Below are 17,799 nucleotides of genomic sequence, written 5' to 3'. Positions count from 1 at the left end.
TCCTAAGCTAACAGTAGCCTAATTCAGTTTTTATTTTTTTAAGTTAGTAAAATATGTCATTGATGTTCCAAAGTAAATTTCAAACGACACTTTAATACCGCATGAATTAAACGGAGCTGACGAAAGGCTCCTGAAGGCATCATCGTGTGTGGGAACAATTGTTTAGGCGGAACAAGTATTATCGCAAGTGCACCGAAGGGACAGTTGTTGCAGTTACACCAGACGAATTCACATTCATGACAGTAACAATTTGAATTTAAATGCATATTATATGAGGTTAAACCCGAAATGTTTGCTCGGTAGTTACAAATAGTAGAAATGGATAAAAAGGTTGTAGCAGCGGAATCTGAGGCGATTGACTGGGGAGGAAGTGGAGCTGAAGAGGGGAAGATTTTAAAGAAGACCAAAACCTTATCCAAGAATGTCCACACTGGCCTTTCAAATCCACTTCCAGATCCTGTGAAATGTTCTCTGATAAAAGGAGACTATCTCTACTTCCATTATGGCTGTGATGGACAGGATGACCGAGGCTGGGGATGTGGCTACCGCACCATCCAGACAATGGCTTCCTGGCTCTGCCATAACTGCTTTCCACTTCAGGAAAAACAGAGATCTCCACCAAGTCTCCCGGAAGTCCAGCAAGCCTTGGTTGCCATGGGGGACAAACCAGGCTCGTTCACATGCTCCAGGGAGTGGATAGGAACATTTGAAGCCTCCCTGACCCTTGACTATTTCTATGATGTCCCCTGTAAACTGGTACATGTTAGAGGTGGAGGGGCCGAGCTGGAGCATGTTGCAGTGGAAGAGCTCCATCAGCACTTTGAGAAGCATGGGTCTCCAGTCATGATGGGAGGGGACAGGGACAACTCTTCTAAGGGGATATTAGGGGTGTGCACTGGGGACAAGGGGAGCTACCTGCTAGTCGTTGACCCTCACTACTACGGACGTCCGCTGGAGAAGACCGAGCTGCAGAGGCGGGGTTGGGTGGCGTGGAAAAGAGTGTCATCTCTGGATCAGTCCTCATTTTATAATCTGTGTATGCCTCAGACTGCCAAAAAAAGCAACATAAACTAAGTGACAGACCTATTTCTGTTTCAGACTTACATATGAATTCTTATTTGTGAGGATGGACTATAGAAAGTGTCTTATTAGGACAGGCTTTGTACTGCATTTTCAGCACTTATAATTTAAAATGAGCTGTAGTGCCATCCTGTGGATTAAATCAATAATTACAATTTATTTTGAAGAAGCAAATGATACAACTTTGATGATCTATTTCTTCATTATTTTCTTATTACAATTCTGTTGAATCTCTAATCTTCTTAGACATAAGTATTTCCCTCAATGGTTTCTTTTGTAGCTTAAAAGTAAAATTCTTTTTCAAAGTCTTTCCAATGGTCTGAATATGCAAATTGAGGTCAATTATCAACAATTCTGGATTAGGAGATAGGACATGAATGTTGTAGTGTGAGTGGTTGTAGCACTTTACACTATCAATATTGTGAATATTTTTAACAAGCAAATAAACTCACTTTAGGCATTGCAAATATTGTTCTTCTGAAATATGAAGATTTGCAGCTTTGCTTTGTCTGATGTGATGGTAAATTTAATATCTTTTTTTAATTTTTTAATTTACGACTGTTGGTCTGAAAAAACAAGCAATTTGTAGCCCTCTCCTTTGTTTTCCGGGATATTGTAATGGAAAGTTTTTACTATTTCTTTACATTTTAGAGACCAAACGATTTATCAAAAATACAGTCTGCAGAGAAATCAATAATGGAAATTATTGTTATTTGGACATAATGAGAGACACTCCAATCAATTCCCAATTTTATTTCTTAGAATAGATAATATGATTTGACAACTCCATGTATATTTTGAGCTGCAAGAACCCCAAACCTTTCCACAGTGTAAAAGTAAATTTCTAACACATTTTAAACTTTTATGATGATTATTACAGAGATCACACCCACTTTATCTCAGTTATCTGGCACACAGTCATTATAGAAAATCTGGAAGTTCTTATCCACATCCATTCTCCCCTTGAGAAATTTCTCCAGGTTCTTGAGAGGAACTTCCACCATGTGGTTGTTGACACGATCGTTCATCCCATAAGCGGCAAACACGGGGAACTTGTAGCGCACAAAGTATGGCGCATTTTGGTCAAACTCAATGCAGCAGTAGGCCGACCACATGTACTCGGGTACAGCCACCCGGTCCAGGTTGTTGCGACGGATCGTGTGCCCGGAGGTGGTGACCCCGGTGACCACGAAGGCTTTGCCACGGCAGTAGTTGTTGAGACGTTTGCGGATGAGATCCTGGTGTCCGGCCCAGGGACCCATGTTGAACTCCCTGATCTGGGGTACCACGTTAGTCAAGCTGTAGGTAGAGGCTTTGTCCAGAGGGTCAGACTGATGCTCGTCAGGATTTAGCTGGCCACGCTCGTACTGAACCACGTCAGCGTAGTCCTCCAGGACTGCCTGGGTGTCCTCAAAGTTCATATGCATGTTTGAAGATTGGGGGAATGGCTCCATGTTACTGCTGCTTTTTTCTGAGGCCAGCTATAGAAGAAGGGAGGAAAGGAGAGTACATTATTCCTGAAAATGTAGATGACAGTTTTATTACTTCTGAAAAGTTAGAGCAGAAAATAATTATAGAGTTCTTCAAATTCAGGCTATTTACCACATTCACAAAAAACATTTGCAAGTGCCAAATTTGCATAACTACGTACTAGCAGCTAGGCAGCTATGGGTACTAGGCAGCACTATCTTATTGAAAGAGCCGACTATTTACAGCCAATAAAGTAGCTTATCTTAAGCTTACTTTGTTGCCAGTAGCAACAGTAGTATAGTTTTCCCACCTCTTTTTACTGCTCGGTCGGTATGAATATATGAAATGTGTTAGTGAGAATTTGTTTTCTGGCTAGACATTGCAATTCTTGATAAATGCATACAAATGATTATACATAATATGTTATAACCTGAGATGGCACAATACAAGATAGTCTACTGTATATAAATGTTATTTCCTGAGATGGCACAATACAATGCACAAACAACCTACAATGGGTTTGGATTGAAACTGCGACTGAAAACCGACTTCTACTGTTTGGACTTGGAGCTTAAAAGAACACTCACCTGGGGCTCAAACATCCACGGGAAGTCCACCTTCTTCTCCCCATCGGACTTTTTGAATGTATAGGCCGAATAGATGGGGATGTGTTTGTGGGTGTCGTACAGGGTGACATAGCGGGGTTTATTCTCATACCTCTGGCAGATCCTCGTAAAGGAGTTGCTGAGGTAGCCTCTGGGTGGAGTGCCCATGTATAGAGAGTCCTTGCAGCGCTCCACATGGTTGAAGTCCCCCACCACTCCTGCCTGGGCCCCCTGTAGCAACACACATGTCAGCAGTGCCAGGGTTAAGGCACACTTCTCTGATGTAGGCATCATCATCTATGTCCTTTTTAGACCTTTCTTCGTCTGCTCGTATGTCTCTCTTTCACACCTGTAACACACCACTGCCAATCCACTGTTGTCTGACAAGTACAGCCTCTGTCCCAGCTCTGTCATTATTTCCCTTCTTACCTCATCTGTACTCTGAAACTGGTCTCCCATTGTAAAGTCTTTTCCATATATTCAAAGTTCCACAAGTGTTGTAGCAGTAATTCAGAAGCAGTGAATGTTATCAAGTCATGGAGAGCATTTTACTACTGTGTACGGCCTACTGTGTACAGCAGACATGAAAAAAAAAAATGATGCTGACTTGACTCCCTAATGTACTGTATGAAAAATGAGACCTTTCCTTCAAGCTGTGCAAAAATAGCTTTAGTGATGACGTTTTGTATTCAGTTTTGTTTTTTGTGTGTTGAGACAGAGGGTTACAGAGTGAGAACAAAAGATAATAAAAAAAACATGTAGGCCATGAAGTATATGTATGTACTGTACTGTATATGCATTAGAATTTCAAAAATGTGTCATATAAGAAGGAGATGGGATCCCCTACCTTTTAAATTACATATTTTTACAAATTTTTTCTACATTTCTACAAAATGCAAAGCAGCTGTCCAGCTGTGGCCTCTAAATCCACCCTCTTCACCCAGTGTAGTGATCTTCAATCTATAGTTATTGTCAAGAACTACAACAGCAGTGACCACATAAAAGGCTTTGTTAGGTTTAGTTTTTAGTTTAGTTATAATGCTGGTGCTGGAATATAGTATGTGGTGGTAATATGTTGGGCAATAGGAAAAAGATGAAAGAATATAGGCTTTATAGGTGAGAAGTATAAAATGATTTTAGAATTAACTAACCATTTTTATTTAAATGTTACTTTTGTGATTCATAGCAAGCAATTTGTAACATATTGTAAGTGATCTAGAAAGTATCAAAATAAAGCTTAAAAGACAGGTTAGTTACAGTTTGCAAAGGTTTATTACTGCAAAGCAGGTGCATTTTTATTACATTTTCAGTGAGACAAATACCCAGTTATTTTTGAATCAAGTGTTGAAGTGTAAAATACAGCAAAAGCACTGCTAAACATTTCAGTGTGTTGAGCTGGAATAGACAATGGTCTATAGCTTATTGGATGGCTATAGACTGTTTGCTGCTGACGTTACACAGCAGGAAAACGCACAGGTGTAAATAATAGAATGAATCCTGGCTAAATTCAATTTAGCTGCTTCAATGTCAGGGTCCTGGTTTTATGCATGCTGTCACACAGTCATGGCGTACTGGGACATTTGAGCAGAGCCATTGTTAATGTTACACCTGTGCTTTTCTTACTATGACAAGTCAAAACAAAAAGGCCTAGAAGACGAAAGAACAGAACATGACCAAGATAGGGAAGGCAAAATGGCACATAGCTGCCTTATAGCTAAATATCTGACTATAAAGTTTTACTGGACCCTGGTGGGACACAGTCACCCACAAAGATCTGAAAGTTCTGGCCTACGAAGGTTGTCTTCCTGAGGAACTCCTTCAGCTTCTGGACGGAGATTTCCACCACCTCATTGTCTTCCTCATTCAGGCCGTAGTGAGCAAAAGATGGGAACTTATAGCGCACATCATACGGTGCGTTGTGGTCGTAGTCAATGCAGCAATAAGCGGACCACAAGTATGCGGGCACTGCTATGCGGTTCATGTTCTCCCGGCGGATCATCTTTCCTGAGGTGGTGATACCTGTGACGATGTAAGCTGTTCCACGGCAGTAGTTGTTGAGCCGTTTGCGGATGATGTGCTCCTGTTCGTTCCAGACTCTGATGTTGAAGTCGGGCACCATGGGCACGACATTGGTGAGGGTGTATGTGGAGGCCTTGTCATCAGGATCGTCCTGGTGCCCGTCTGGGTTGAGGGTGCCACGCTCGTAAAGGATGGCGTTTGTATAATCATCCAGAACAGCTTGGGCATCTTCGAAATTCATGTGCATGTAGCCACGTGGGAAGGGCTGCATCTCATCTGTGCCAGAGGATGTGGATAGCTGTGTGGGCAGACAGACAGAGCCAGTGCAAATGAGAGGATGAGGATAGGAAAGTAGAAATATTACACAACATATGCATGGATTTTTGAATTTGAAAAAAAAAGCATGCTCTTCATGTTAAAAGACTTCCTTAGCACCTCATAATCAACATTCTATTTTAATTTACCTGCGGTTCGTACATCCATGGGACATCTGCGCATTTGTCCCCATCTGAGCGTTTGAAAGTGTATGCTGAGTACACAGGGATGTGGTCCGCAGTGTTGTAGAGCGTCATGTAGCGTGGCTTCTTGTTGTAACGTTGACAAATGAACTGGAGGGAGTGGTGCTTCAGCCCGGTCGGTGGTGTTCCCATGTAGAGGAATTGTCTGCACTCGGGAGACAGCTCTTTTTCCACTCTGCCTCTCACCACTGATGTTATTATGCTGGCAAGCAGGAAAGTCTTCGCCCAAAACGCCATAGTCAGGATGGTTTTGATGTCAGTCTGATGAGAATTTGAAACTGGCAGCTTTCCGTCAGATAGGTTTCTGTGAGCTTCTGAAAATGATTGAATGTGTCTCTATGGCCGCCCATGTAGCTCAGTAAAACGGCTAACACAGGTTTCACACTCTGCTCTGTGTAATCAGGACTCAATATGCAAAACAATGGACTCCTTACACCCCAACCGATCCACCCACACCTAGAGCAACAGCTACAGTAGTTACCAATAGCAAAGCCATTCGTGATTCTTCTCATTGGTGGGTAAGAGGCAATGGTGAAACAAGTATTCAGATCCTTTACTTACTGTGTTTATTAGCATTGCTGTCCTGTAAAAAACATGTATCTCCAAAAAGTAAACTTTTCGTCTTCTTATCCAAGAGGATTTTTCAATATTTTATTTAGGGATGTTACAGTTTTTTTTTTTTGATTGCTAAACGACAGTTTGCACAACTGGAGTCACGTGCAAATCTCAAGCCACAATCTGAGCTCAACAGTTCACATCACCTGCACAACTCATTCAGAGCAACACAACTTTTAACACACGTTTCAAAATAGGTTCAGTGCAGCCAAACACTATGCACAATCCTCACTGAGATAACACACACTGTCACTCAGAACACACTGAGGGTAAAACCACTAGCATCAAACACTAATACAGAAATTACAAACTTTCTCATCTTTACAGTTTGAACAATTTAAGTGACTTGACACTACTAAAATATATAGATTGTATAATATACCAATTTTTACGTAAGGTAAACAAGAAGGAATGAAGATCGGCAGTTTTTTTCAATATAGTATTTTGTCTCTAGTAATTTATGAAATTACTGGGGGGGAAAAAACTAAAGGTACATACGTAACAGTACCAAAGAATAGTGTGACTAATTCTGCCTCTCTCCAGCATCATGTGGCAAGTTTTCTTCATCACATTGGGTGTCTGCATCATCTCTAAATAAAAATGAATGTGGTGTTTCTATTGCTTTCACCTCCATTACTTTCTGAAAAACAGTAAGAATGCAGTTTTACTATTGTAAAGATAGTGTTTTTCACTTCTTTTTTTATAGCTGTGTACATAACCTCAGACATCTTACCTGGACATATTGGTATCTTTGCTCTTTTACCCGTTTCTCTCAAACAGTACAGTGCATAATTGTTTCATTCTTATTTGGTGTTTGTATACAAAAAAAGGCTTTCTGAGCTTTCTCTATATAAATACCATATATGTTCACTAACTAGTCTCAAACAAAACACCTGCTTAGGCTTTCAGCTAAAATTGCAATCAGCAGTGTTTGATAGGCACCAGACTGAAATCTATTCTGTTTTGAATGTGTGGTTAACAGTTTTGACAGCAGTGTGCTAGCATTTGAACAAAGTGCTGTAAATCTACAGTGTTGTGCACATTGTGGTTAAAGTCATGGGATGAGTGTGTAGAGTTTTGAAAACTGTGTTCAAGCAATGAAAAACGTACTAGAGTTTGGTCCACATGAACTGCTGCTGTGCAGACTGTAGTCAGAGTTTTGCACATGTGACTCCAGTTGTGCCCACTGTCGTTTAGCAATCGAAAAAAACTGTAAGAAGTAGGAGAATTTCACTTCATCCTTCAGATTATCACAAACATTTTTTACATTACATGTCATTTAGCTGACGCTTTTATCCAAAGCGACTTACATCATGTGGCAAGAGAGTGTTTAAAATCAACACAGAGATACATGGTTTTTACCGGTCAGGAAGGTGATGAAAAACTGTAATCTGTAAAGTAACTAAAGCTGTCAGTTAAAAATGAACAGTAAAATATTTCCCTCTGAGATGTAGTGGAAGTTTAAAATTGCATAAAACAGAAATACTAAGTAAAGTACATGTAACCCGAACTTGCACTTAAGTACCATACTTGAATAGATAGTTAATTTAAGAAGGTGGCAAAGATCTTCTTACCTCTTGTTAACTTCTTTAATCCTTCTCACCCCTGGGGTCAACCACGCTTCGAATACACAACATTTTATATACATTTGTAGTCACGTTCTAAGGATTTTCAAAGATTGCCATGTATGTTATGCTGAATTATAAGTTGCACGACTTAGACATTTAGATTTTTTTGTATACCTGTTGGATTTGAATATTTCAATTTTCACCATCAAAGGCAATTTATTCTTGACTTGATTATGTCGTGCCTTGGCAGAAGTTTGGAAGCAATTGTTTTGCAAATACAGCAACCTAGTGTTCTGAAAATCAGTATCCATGCAGGCTGTACATTGGTCTGAGTGTCCACTGAGCTGGACTGGTGCTGGTCAGGGTTTAGCTATCAATGGCTCCACATAACATTTGATTAAACTGCAACAGTGTATCTTATTCAAACAGTAACATCCTTATGTAGTGGCTGTTACACTGCTCACACCCTCTAAAAACTTCTTCTTACATCTCTAACTTGTTCAAAGTTTCCCATCCCCTTGGCCTACTATTATAAAAAAAAGTATGACAATGTAACAATAAAAACAGCTGGAGAAATTAATTAATGAAACATAATTGTGCAGATTACTCATTAAAACAAAGGCAAAATAGGGGATGAGAGGTAATAAACACTAGAGATCCATAGACAGTGCACTCTTAACCACATATATTATAAATGTAATATAATAATTGTTTTTTAATTTATTTTATTAATGTTTTTTTCAAAGATATGTAATTGATCTTAGACCTTCTTTTTACAGTTTCTGTATTAAACATTAATCAGTATATACAACTTTAGCTAAAATAGAAAACAGGGCGCCTGCTCACCTAGTAGAGCAGGTGCCCATATTTAGAGGATTGCTCCTCGACGCAGCGGCCGCAGGTTTGACTCCGTCCTGCGGCCCTTTGCTGCATGTCCTTCCCCGCTCTCTCCCCTTTCATGTCTGCAGCTGTCCTTTATAAATAAAGGCCTAAAATGCCCCAAAAAATCATCTTAAAAAAAAAATCATATCCACAGTAAAAGCATTCACTATATAAACTACACTCCTTATAAAGACATTTTTAAGCTTTAGCGCTGGCGTGTTTGTGCACTTTTTTTGTATGTTTTAGCACCTTTTTTATAACATATTTCTCATAGACAGTTTCATATAAGATTAGTTTGCAAAATATTGAAGCATTGACGCTTCATTTGTTCAGCACATCCATATATAGGCCTGTAGTATAAACCCATTTCTTGGACTAATGCCTAATCTGATTTAGTATAGCCTACAAGTGGAGTTTCTTCTCTTTGAAATACGCATGCCATACAGTTGCATTGCATGATGGGAAATGTAGGATCTAAGTCCTGGGGGCTTGGCTGATATTTGACAGTAAAATCAGGATACCTCAGGCTCTGCTGCTTTGATTTTGATAATTATTTTTTATAATCAGTGTCTTGTAAAGCCCCCGACTTTATGGGAGTGTGATACTAGTGTGCACCTTTTAATGTGCATTTACACATTATTTCCTTTGGTGGTGCTTATTGGTCATGTGTACTATAGCCCCTTCTCACATACTACTACTGATAGAGAGCTATAATCTGAATCTAAATTTGCTGTGTCTAAGGCAAAATGAAGAGCCCTTTCCCTCCTTAATATAATTCCAATTACGTTTTTTTTTTAAAACATGTAAAGCCAGGACTACCTAACACTGCTTCTATTCAAGTTTATCCAAGCTAGTTCTGTTTATGGGTATACTTTATCCATGTTCATCCCGTTCAGGATTGTCCCTTGATACTGAAACACTGGTCGGCTCTCTCTTCTTCCTGAAGCTGTTTTCTGACACACACCCCTTGTAGAAAATAGTCAGGTCACTGTCTATGTCTGACTGGCTCTTTAGGAAGATCTCCAGAGTCTTCAGAGGGACTTCCACCACGCTGTGGTCAGTCTGTTCATTCAGTGCATAGCCCCCATAACTTGGGAACATGAACCTCACCTCATACGGAGAGTTATGGTCAAACCGCGGGCAGCAGTAAGCCAGCCATAGGTGTTTTGGGATTGCGAGTCGGTCCTTGTTATCTCGTTTGAGGGTCCCCCCAGAAACGGTCACCCCTGTCACCACGAAAGATGTGCCGTGGCAGAAGTTGTTGAGGCGGCGGCGGATGATGTCCAAGTATGGGTTCCAGGAAGCGTCCAGGAAGTTTGTGATTAAGGGGACTACATTAGTCAGAGTATATGTGGAGGATTTGTCATCTGGCTGTGATTGGTGCAGGTCAGGATTCAGTGGGCCACGTCTATATTCTACAGCATCTGTGTAGTCCTCCAGCACAGCTTGGCTGTCCTCAATCAGAGGGGGGGTGTCTTCAGTAAGGGGAAGGGCTCTCATGTTGCCACTCTCATCATCAGAAACCAACTGTAAGGAAAAGGAATGAAAGACATGTGGTGTTGATCATGTTCAAAGTGACTGTATTCCAAACGACAAGAGTCGTTTTTTAAGAGTATTAAAATGCAGTACCACTAATCTAATCTCTGACTGCAATAGGATTCCACTGAAAAAGTTCCAACTTCTTTCTTAAATCTAATGTCAGTAATGACTTGTTAGTTTGTGCTTAGACAATAATGTTCAAATTAATGTTTTTAATTATTAAAGGAGTAGTTTTTAGAAATGCTTTTTTGCCAAGTGTTAGATGAGAAGATCTCATGTTTGCACGCTCAATATATATGTTTTTTTTTTATGTGTAGGCTAGCTGTATTTGTGCTAATATAAGCTAACCATTTGCTGGCTCCAGAACATATTTACCTTACGGAGGCGAGTGATATCAATTTTCTCATCTAACTCTCTGCAAAAAAGCAAATTAGCATATTTTCCAAAAAGTCTATTCATATTTAAAAAACATTTTAAGAGAAGTGTTTTGGGGGGATTGTCCGGGGAATATTTCTGTTTTGACCTGATGGGTCTTTTTAAGATAATTTTTTTTGGGCTTTTCCACCTTTAATTTTGACAGGACAGCTAGGTGAGAAAGGGAAAAGAGTGGGGGAAGACATGCAGGAAATCATCCAGGTCGGATTCGAAACCTGGACCTCTGCGTCGAGGCATAAACATCTCAGTATATGTGCACCTGCTCTACCACTGAGCCAACCCAGCCACTCTGATGGGTCTTTAAAGCATCATTATTGGCCCTTGCCCCAAAACATTAAGCTTCTCTCAGGTGACAAAAAAAGTGACAAAAAAACCCAAAACATTGGTATCTACCTGTGGCTCATACATCCATGGTGTGTCCATCCTCCTCTTCCCATCAGACTTCTTAAAGATGTAGGCTGAGTAGAGGGGGAGGTGCCGACTGCTGTCATACAACGTGGCGTAGCGCTGTTTGTCTGCATACTTCTGGCAGACCCTCCTCAGGTTGGTGCCCTTCATCCCTACAGGTGGTGTCTGCATGTAGAAAAAATGGCTGCAGTCTTTGAAGCTGTTGGACACACTGGCACTCACCAGGGGGGACGCCATCAGCAGGGAGAAGGATAGGGCGCAGGTGCAAAACAGATGCATCGTCACACAACTTGTAATACGAAAACAGGGTCCTTTGCTCGTCACTCAGGGGTGCGACGTGCTGCCACACACCACTATGAATAAAGAAATTCCATGTGGTAATGAGGAATCTTTGGTAAATGTGTCATGCCGTATTGGTGTTGCCGTCATGATCTAGTCGAGTGTAATAACTGTTGGACAGAGACTATGCATGCATGCAAAGCAGCAGCAGCTCAGAGTGGATATATTGGCTGAACAGTTGACTTATCTGCTCCTGCAAAGTCTGTGCAGCCATGCATCTCTGCACAGGCTTCTGCCAGGTTGTATACTAGTTTATCTCATAAATTCACACCTATGTATATGTACTTTACATCTTACCAGATAGTTCCTCTGTCAAACATGCTCTTATAGGTTGATAGATTTGACCAGATCTAGAGATGGTTCCTCTTGCAGATACATTGTGTTAGCATCATAGACAGTGGTGGAAGAAGTATTCTGATCATTTACTTAAGTAAAAGTACTAATATCACACTGTACAAATACTCTGTTACTGGTAGAAATCCTGCATTGAAAATGTAACTTAAGTGAAAGTATGTAAGTATAATCAGGAAAATGTACTCAAGGTGGCAAGGGCAAGGTGGAGGGCAGGGGTATGGCCTTGACCAACTGCCATGCTTGACTCAAGTAAAGTACAACTACCTCAAATGTGTACTTAAGTATAGTACTTGAGTAAACTTAGTTACATTTGACCACTGATCATAGATATAACTTGTACATAACAATTTACTTACATATAAAGGTAGGCCTACCAGTGGTACATGGCATTTGGATAAAGCCAAGCAAAATACGGGTAAACACATTATCAGATACATTTCTAATGGGTACAAGTAGTACTACCGACCTCCTCGTCCCTGCCAAGTCCAAACCCAAACTCCCTTTAGTAGCCTTACTGGAAGAAAAAAGCCTTATCCAGCTGGTTAAATATCCTGGGAATGAAGAAGGGAATGAGGAGGGCTAGTGAAGACTGCATTCTACAAAATACTACTGCTCCAGCCTCCAACATCTGCACTCAGGGTTCCACTCCCAGCTCCCATGATGCTTGCTCTTTGTGTCCCATGAATCACAGCAACTTGTATTTCTACAACAAGATGGAGTGTCATCCCGCAGCAGCCTGAGGATGGAAATCAAGGAGGATCCAGCTAACCTGCCTCCTCTCAGTGAGGTAGGAATGGAAACCACCGGTGGAGGGTCATAAGACTTTTTAAATTAAGATCAAAATTTTTCTGCTTAATGTAATTCCCTCTCTCTCAGACTCCTTTAGAACAGGGTAAGCTATAGCAACATTAAGTGTAGTCTTTCATGGTTTGACAGTGACCTGTAGCTATGCCTGCCTCGATGACTGATCCAAACATGAAAACAAAACGAAGAATCATGAGGATTTTAAAAGTTATCAAATGTGTTATGCTATATTAATTACTCTTTTTGTTTACATTTTCTCCGTAATTCCTTCTGCAAGCTTTTCTACTTAGTTTGTACATACTTAATGAGTATTTTTTTTTTTTTTTATTTTGTCTTAAAAGGTGTTTATTTACACTTTATTGTGCAAGTGTCACACTGCAGTTGAATTGATTTGCTTCATTCTTCTCAGTATCTATAATGGTTGTGATGTTAATTTTTTTCATTTTGGCCTCTCGTTAAGATCACATGCACATGTATCTGCACCTCTTCTATTCATGTTGTCACATATTCAATGTTCATTTTCATTTAATTCCATTTTAAATATTTCCAGATGATACACACCTACAACACTGAAGTTTGTTTTTATTTCTGCACATTTTCTCAATATTGTTTTACTTTCACCCCCTTGTCAAGAGCGCATGCAATATAATCTCAGTACTAATTTAGCCTTCATGCATGTTTACAATATGTGAAGAATGGCCCATGTCCAAAATCATTTACTACTTAACTACTCTACATTCATATAGTGCCACTGTTATTCAACAGCGCCCTCTGCTGACTTAACACTATTCTGCCTTCCACAAAAGTCTTGCACATGCTCAGTTCGACATTGCTACTCAACATGCTCTGCTTGTCGTTCACTTCACTTTAACAGGTTTGATAGCTAATAACTCAAAATATAGCATTATGCATTTGAAGCACGATTCTATTGACTGCAAAGTCCATCAAACAACTTTGTTATAAGTTAATTTCGTTATTCTGTGTCTACACGTTCCTGCCTCGTGAATGTGTAGTGAGCTGGCTGTTTTCGATGTATGTTTAAAAATACAATATAATGCTAAATTTGGCCTCGCTGCTCAGTTTACTGGCTAATTCCAGCATTGACGCCCTGCATATGAGAATGCCGTTTTAAAGTACAGTACACATCGGTTTTGAGGCTGTTAAATAGGGGTGTGTTTGCCCTGCTACAACATTGGTTAGCAGCTTGTCAATGTCCAGTCACGTGGTATCACACGGACGGCCATGTTTCCGAAACACAAACAACAAGAAGAGCAGCGACTAGGAGCCAGCAGACACATACTGATACGCAGCAGCGACCGTTGGAGGAGAGGGAAAAAAAATAAAAAATAAAATACAGAGCACGACTTTCTAAAAGTACGATTCTGTCGAATGAATAAGTTTACAGTGTTTAAAGAGACCAATGCATACGATATATTGGCTGTAGACACACGGTGCAGACAACCAGTCTGGTAACGTTAGCTATAAACAGTGAAGGTAAGCCATGGTTCCTCTTTCCAGCTTGTCTTTTAGCTAGCTAGCTGGCTACCGTAAGCTAACAAGCTAACCTCGGCTCTTGCAGCGCGAATGGTTTGGATTTATATGTCGCGAGGAAAGCATGTTGCACTAAGTTCTTTTACGGTGGAAACTCTCCTGTCTTTGTCGTTTTGTTTGCATCGCATTAGCCTTAGCTTAACACCAACAGCGGAGTTGAGGTGGTGGTCTGCACATTGGTGGAGAAGGCCGGGGAGTCTGATTCCCAACACTCCGCCCCCTCCGCCATCATATCTGGTGTCATTTGAACCTACAAGCCAAGGCCTTTACGATCAACGCATACCTTGTGCTAGGTTAGGTAGCAAGCTAACTAACCAATCTTTGTAATGCAACAGAAATATGATATTGTGGATTGCAACTACAGCTATAACGATTTTTTTCTTCCTTTAACGTTACCCACAAGTCGATCTAGCTAAGTTACTGTAGTTCGTGAAAGACGAACTATGTAGCTAACGTTATACGCTAATGTAGCTCACAACCACTGACCGTACGTTAGCTAATGTCAACTCGAGCTATTTTGTCAATATGTTAGCCGTCTTTATGACCAAACAATAAGCAGTGCTCAGTTTGGTAAATTTACATATTGGTATCCATTGAATGCCAGCTTTAGCTTATCTTTTCAGACGGCCTTCTCGCAGTTTTAAATTGTTATCCCGCCACATTTAGAAATGCATAACATTTGCAAATATCCAAATGCACAAGTAATTATATGTTCTTCAAGCAACGTTATACCTGCGTAACCTTGCTTCAGTTCTTTTTCAACACAAAGGTAGTACTAAACACTACAGATGTCAAGTATTTGCCTGTTGTGGCATGAAGAAATACTTTGAAGCCACAATAACCGCAAGCGGTCCACAGATGTTTGGTTGGAGTTCCCTGTAAAGTTTCTTCGGTTATTAAAATTATGATAGGTCTTGACGGATCTGTCACTTGTATGATTTTCAAATCTAGTGCCATAAATTAATCCTAATTTTTTTCAGCCTTTAAACTGGCAAATAATAGAAAAATGCACTTGTTATAAGTCACAATGCTCTCTTAATTACCAAACATTACCTAAAGTATTATTACCAGTATCAAAATAATTTCTAGATATTTGAGGCATTCTCATCAGTAGCTTAATGGAGTTTATTAAACAGTTGTGGCAACCACAGGACTGATAGAAATAGTATAATGCCATTTTCAACAGTGGGGTTTTGTCCCAATTTAGCTGCATAAAGATTATATTTTGTCACTTAAATTGCTGTACTTGTTGACATATATAAAATATTCAGATATATATATATATATATATATATATATATATATATATATATATATATATATATATAGTGCTGCTCATGAGTATTGGAACCCCTGCTACAGTTGACTAAAAAGAGGAATAAAAAAAAAATCATCTTTTAGAAATTGATCTTAATGCCTTAATTGAAAAAATTAGGAAAAATCCAACCTTTGAGAACACCAATTTTCTTTGTGAATGAATAATGTATCGTAAATAAATAAATGTTGTTCCTTAAAATACAGGGGGCATAAGTATACACACCCCTATGTTAAATTCCTTAGAGGCAGGCAGATTTTTATTTTTAAAGGTATTTCATGGATCCAAGATACTATGCATCCTGATAAAGTTCCCTTGGCCTTTGGAAAAATAGCCCCACTTCATCACATACCCTTCACCATACCTCGAGATTGGCATGGTTTTATTTGTTAGCCTAATAGCTGGTTTGATTTGCATTGGAAAGTACCCCATGCCAATCTCTATGTATGGTGAAGGCTCTGTGATGATGTGGGGCTATTTTAATTCCAATACATTACTCATTCAAAAAGAAAATTGGTGTTCTCAAAGGTTGTATTTTTCCTAATTATTTCAATTAAGGCATTAAGATCAATTTCCAAAAGATGATTTTTTTATTTTATTTAGTTAACTGTAGCGGGGGTTCCAATACGTTTGTGTGTGTTATTGCACACAATGGGTTAATACAGCCAGATATATTACATTACAAAGTGATTGTAATTGTGTACAGCTGATAAAATCTGCTGATGTTTAAGTCACTGGAATTGATTGTCCATGATACCTTCTACACATTGATCCAAAGGACAACAACACTTAAGTTAAAATTAATGTGAACATATGCTTAGTTTGCTAGTTTTATGGTTCAATTAATTGTTGTGACTTTTTAGTGCCAGGTCTTTAATCATAGTTATTTCATGCGCAGAAGAAAAAGCCCTACTAACATCTTGCCTGATAAAGATTTTTTTTTTTTTTTTTGCTGTTCTCCTTGGATTAGCCTACAAAGCCCAGCAACCTAGAACATAATGTGTAAAAAAAAAAAAAACAAACAGAATTACAACAGCCTAAGCAAAATATAGATGGTGCTTGGGAAACATATCAGTGTCATTGCATATCATGGCACATCCCCCACCCCTGCACTTTAAAAGAAGGAGTTGTGTTAAATCACATCTTGAATTCAGTTGAGATCGTGTTGGCCTGATGGCAGTGTATTAGAGAACAGTGCTCTCTGCAACTGGAATGTGAAAACTAACACAATCTTTGTGATGGTAGAAAGTCGGAAAATAAGGTCTTTTATAGGTTTAAAATACCCACAGTTGCCATCATAAACATTAGTATAACTTGTGAATAATGCTAACCGCCAGATTGGCAATTTTCCTTCTGACAGCCCCAGCTGTATATCTGTCGCTATTAACTTTACTTAAAGTGATGTGGCTTACTCATGTATCAAACATAATGGCAAAGAAGTTGGTTCAACATGTTTAAATGTAATGTAGTTCATTTCATAGAGACATACTAACCACATATAAGCATTTACTGTTGACATTTGGTTGCCTGGATATTGGTGTAGTTGCCATGACATTTTAAGGGACCGTTCCCAAACAGCTGCATGATTTTAGAAGCAGCTTGTTCACAACATCACTAAAATATATTCCCTAGATTTTTGGATGGGAAATCTCCTGTGAGCAGCAGAAACATGACATGGCCATGATTGAGCACTACACTATAAATAGTTTGCTAGTTTCATTTGTTAAGTGTAGGTATACCACAATGTTTTTCTGCCAGCTCAGTGTGCTGTAACGGATTGATCAAATTGGGCTGATACACTTTGAGTGAGACCAAGGCATGCTGTAAGAATAGTGTGTCAAGGCTACACAACGGAAAATCAAATCACACGATCTTTCCTTTCACAATATAGGCGGACTACCAAGTGGTGAAAAAGGATTTCAGCGACAGCTAATTTACAGTATTAAGTGTACACTTCTAACATGATTCTTTTCATCTGTCTTTTAATTGTTGTATTTCTCTGATCCCCTCTTTCAAACTGTGCTTCCTTTTCAGTGGTGCAAAGGGAGGAGGACAGGAAATAAAGGAGTTACCTGGAGGGTCTCCGTCAATCCACATTTCAGTTGGAGCGAGACAAAAAGGCACGGAGGGAAAGAGAGAAAAGAAGAGGAGTACGAGTCGCGTCTGCTCTTGGCAGCTGTTCCAGCAGCCTGTTTCAGTGTTTTGGCTGTTATTTTGTTCCTGCGTTACCTTTTTGATAAATCAATTCATATTTTTAACTTTAATGTGAGTTATAACTGCTGTAAAAAGAAAACATT

The 17,799-nt window shown here is 39.5% G+C and overlaps 4 protein-coding genes and 1 long non-coding RNA gene across 5 annotated transcripts; 2 read left to right on the top strand and 3 right to left on the bottom strand.

Moving 5' to 3' along the window:
• Positions 1-126: 126 nt before the first annotated feature.
• Positions 127-1,103, top strand: ufsp1 (UFM1-specific peptidase 1). Its single transcript, XM_028564059.1, has one exon. The coding sequence runs from the start codon at positions 319-321 to the stop codon at positions 1,072-1,074; it is 756 nt and encodes a 251-aa protein (XP_028419860.1). The 5' UTR covers positions 127-318; the 3' UTR covers positions 1,075-1,103.
• A 797-nt stretch (positions 1,104-1,900) lies between these two features.
• Positions 1,901-3,614, bottom strand: si:dkey-85k7.10 (endonuclease domain-containing 1 protein). Its single transcript, XM_028563696.1, has 3 exons — positions 3,585-3,614; positions 3,138-3,386; positions 1,901-2,561 (listed from the first exon to the last, which is right to left on the bottom strand). Exons 1-3 carry the CDS (start codon positions 3,612-3,614, stop codon positions 1,980-1,982), a joined length of 861 nt encoding a protein of 286 aa, XP_028419497.1. The 3' UTR covers positions 1,901-1,979.
• A 794-nt stretch (positions 3,615-4,408) lies between these two features.
• Positions 4,409-6,235, bottom strand: LOC114545640 (endonuclease domain-containing 1 protein-like). The gene is made up of 2 exons (XM_028564058.1): positions 5,639-6,235; positions 4,409-5,472 (listed from the first exon to the last, which is right to left on the bottom strand). Exons 1-2 carry the CDS (start codon positions 5,927-5,929, stop codon positions 4,882-4,884), a joined length of 882 nt encoding a protein of 293 aa, XP_028419859.1. The 5' UTR covers positions 5,930-6,235; the 3' UTR covers positions 4,409-4,881.
• Positions 6,236-9,630: 3,395 nt separating this feature from the next.
• On the bottom strand, positions 9,631-11,418 carry si:dkey-85k7.11 (endonuclease domain-containing 1 protein). Its single transcript, XM_028563695.1, has 2 exons — positions 11,125-11,418; positions 9,631-10,284 (listed from the first exon to the last, which is right to left on the bottom strand). Exons 1-2 carry the CDS (start codon positions 11,416-11,418, stop codon positions 9,631-9,633), a joined length of 948 nt encoding a protein of 315 aa, XP_028419496.1.
• Positions 11,419-13,848: 2,430 nt separating this feature from the next.
• On the top strand, positions 13,849-17,614 carry LOC114545646 (uncharacterized). The gene is made up of 2 exons (XR_003690919.1): positions 13,849-14,130; positions 17,537-17,614. It is a non-coding gene; the product is annotated as an uncharacterized LOC114545646 (long non-coding RNA).
• The last annotated feature ends 185 nt before the right edge of the window (positions 17,615-17,799 follow it).

Source organism: Perca flavescens, chromosome 19, assembly GCF_004354835.1.
Source record: "Perca flavescens isolate YP-PL-M2 chromosome 19, PFLA_1.0, whole genome shotgun sequence".
In the NCBI taxonomy this organism is placed as follows: Eukaryota; Metazoa; Chordata; class Actinopteri; order Perciformes; family Percidae; genus Perca; species Perca flavescens.
This window is presented reverse-complemented; position numbering and strand designations above follow the sequence as displayed.

Excerpts from the sequence above, each read along its gene's own strand:
- ufsp1 (XM_028564059.1), top strand. The coding sequence starts at position 319 with ATGGATAAAAAGGTTGTAGCAGCGGAATCTGAGGCGATTGACTGGGGA.
- si:dkey-85k7.10 (XM_028563696.1), bottom strand. The coding sequence starts at position 3,614 with ATGGGAGACCAGTTTCAGAGTACAGATGAG. Across the intron at positions 3,387-3,584 it reads AGTTTCAGAGTACAGATGAG|GGGGCCCAGGCAGGAGTGGT; the intron begins GTAAGAAGGGAA and ends GTGTTGCTACAG. Across the intron at positions 2,562-3,137 it reads CGTGGATGTTTGAGCCCCAG|CTGGCCTCAGAAAAAAGCAG; the intron begins GTGAGTGTTCTT and ends CTTCTTCTATAG.
- LOC114545640 (XM_028564058.1), bottom strand. The coding sequence starts at position 5,929 with ATGGCGTTTTGGGCGAAGACTTTCCTGCTTGCCAGCATAATAACATCA. Across the intron at positions 5,473-5,638 it reads CATGGATGTACGAACCGCAG|CTATCCACATCCTCTGGCAC; the intron begins GTAAATTAAAAT and ends CTGCCCACACAG.
- si:dkey-85k7.11 (XM_028563695.1), bottom strand. The coding sequence starts at position 11,418 with ATGCATCTGTTTTGCACCTGCGCCCTATCCTTCTCCCTGCTGATGGCG. Across the intron at positions 10,285-11,124 it reads CATGGATGTATGAGCCACAG|TTGGTTTCTGATGATGAGAG; the intron begins GTAGATACCAAT and ends TTTTCCTTACAG.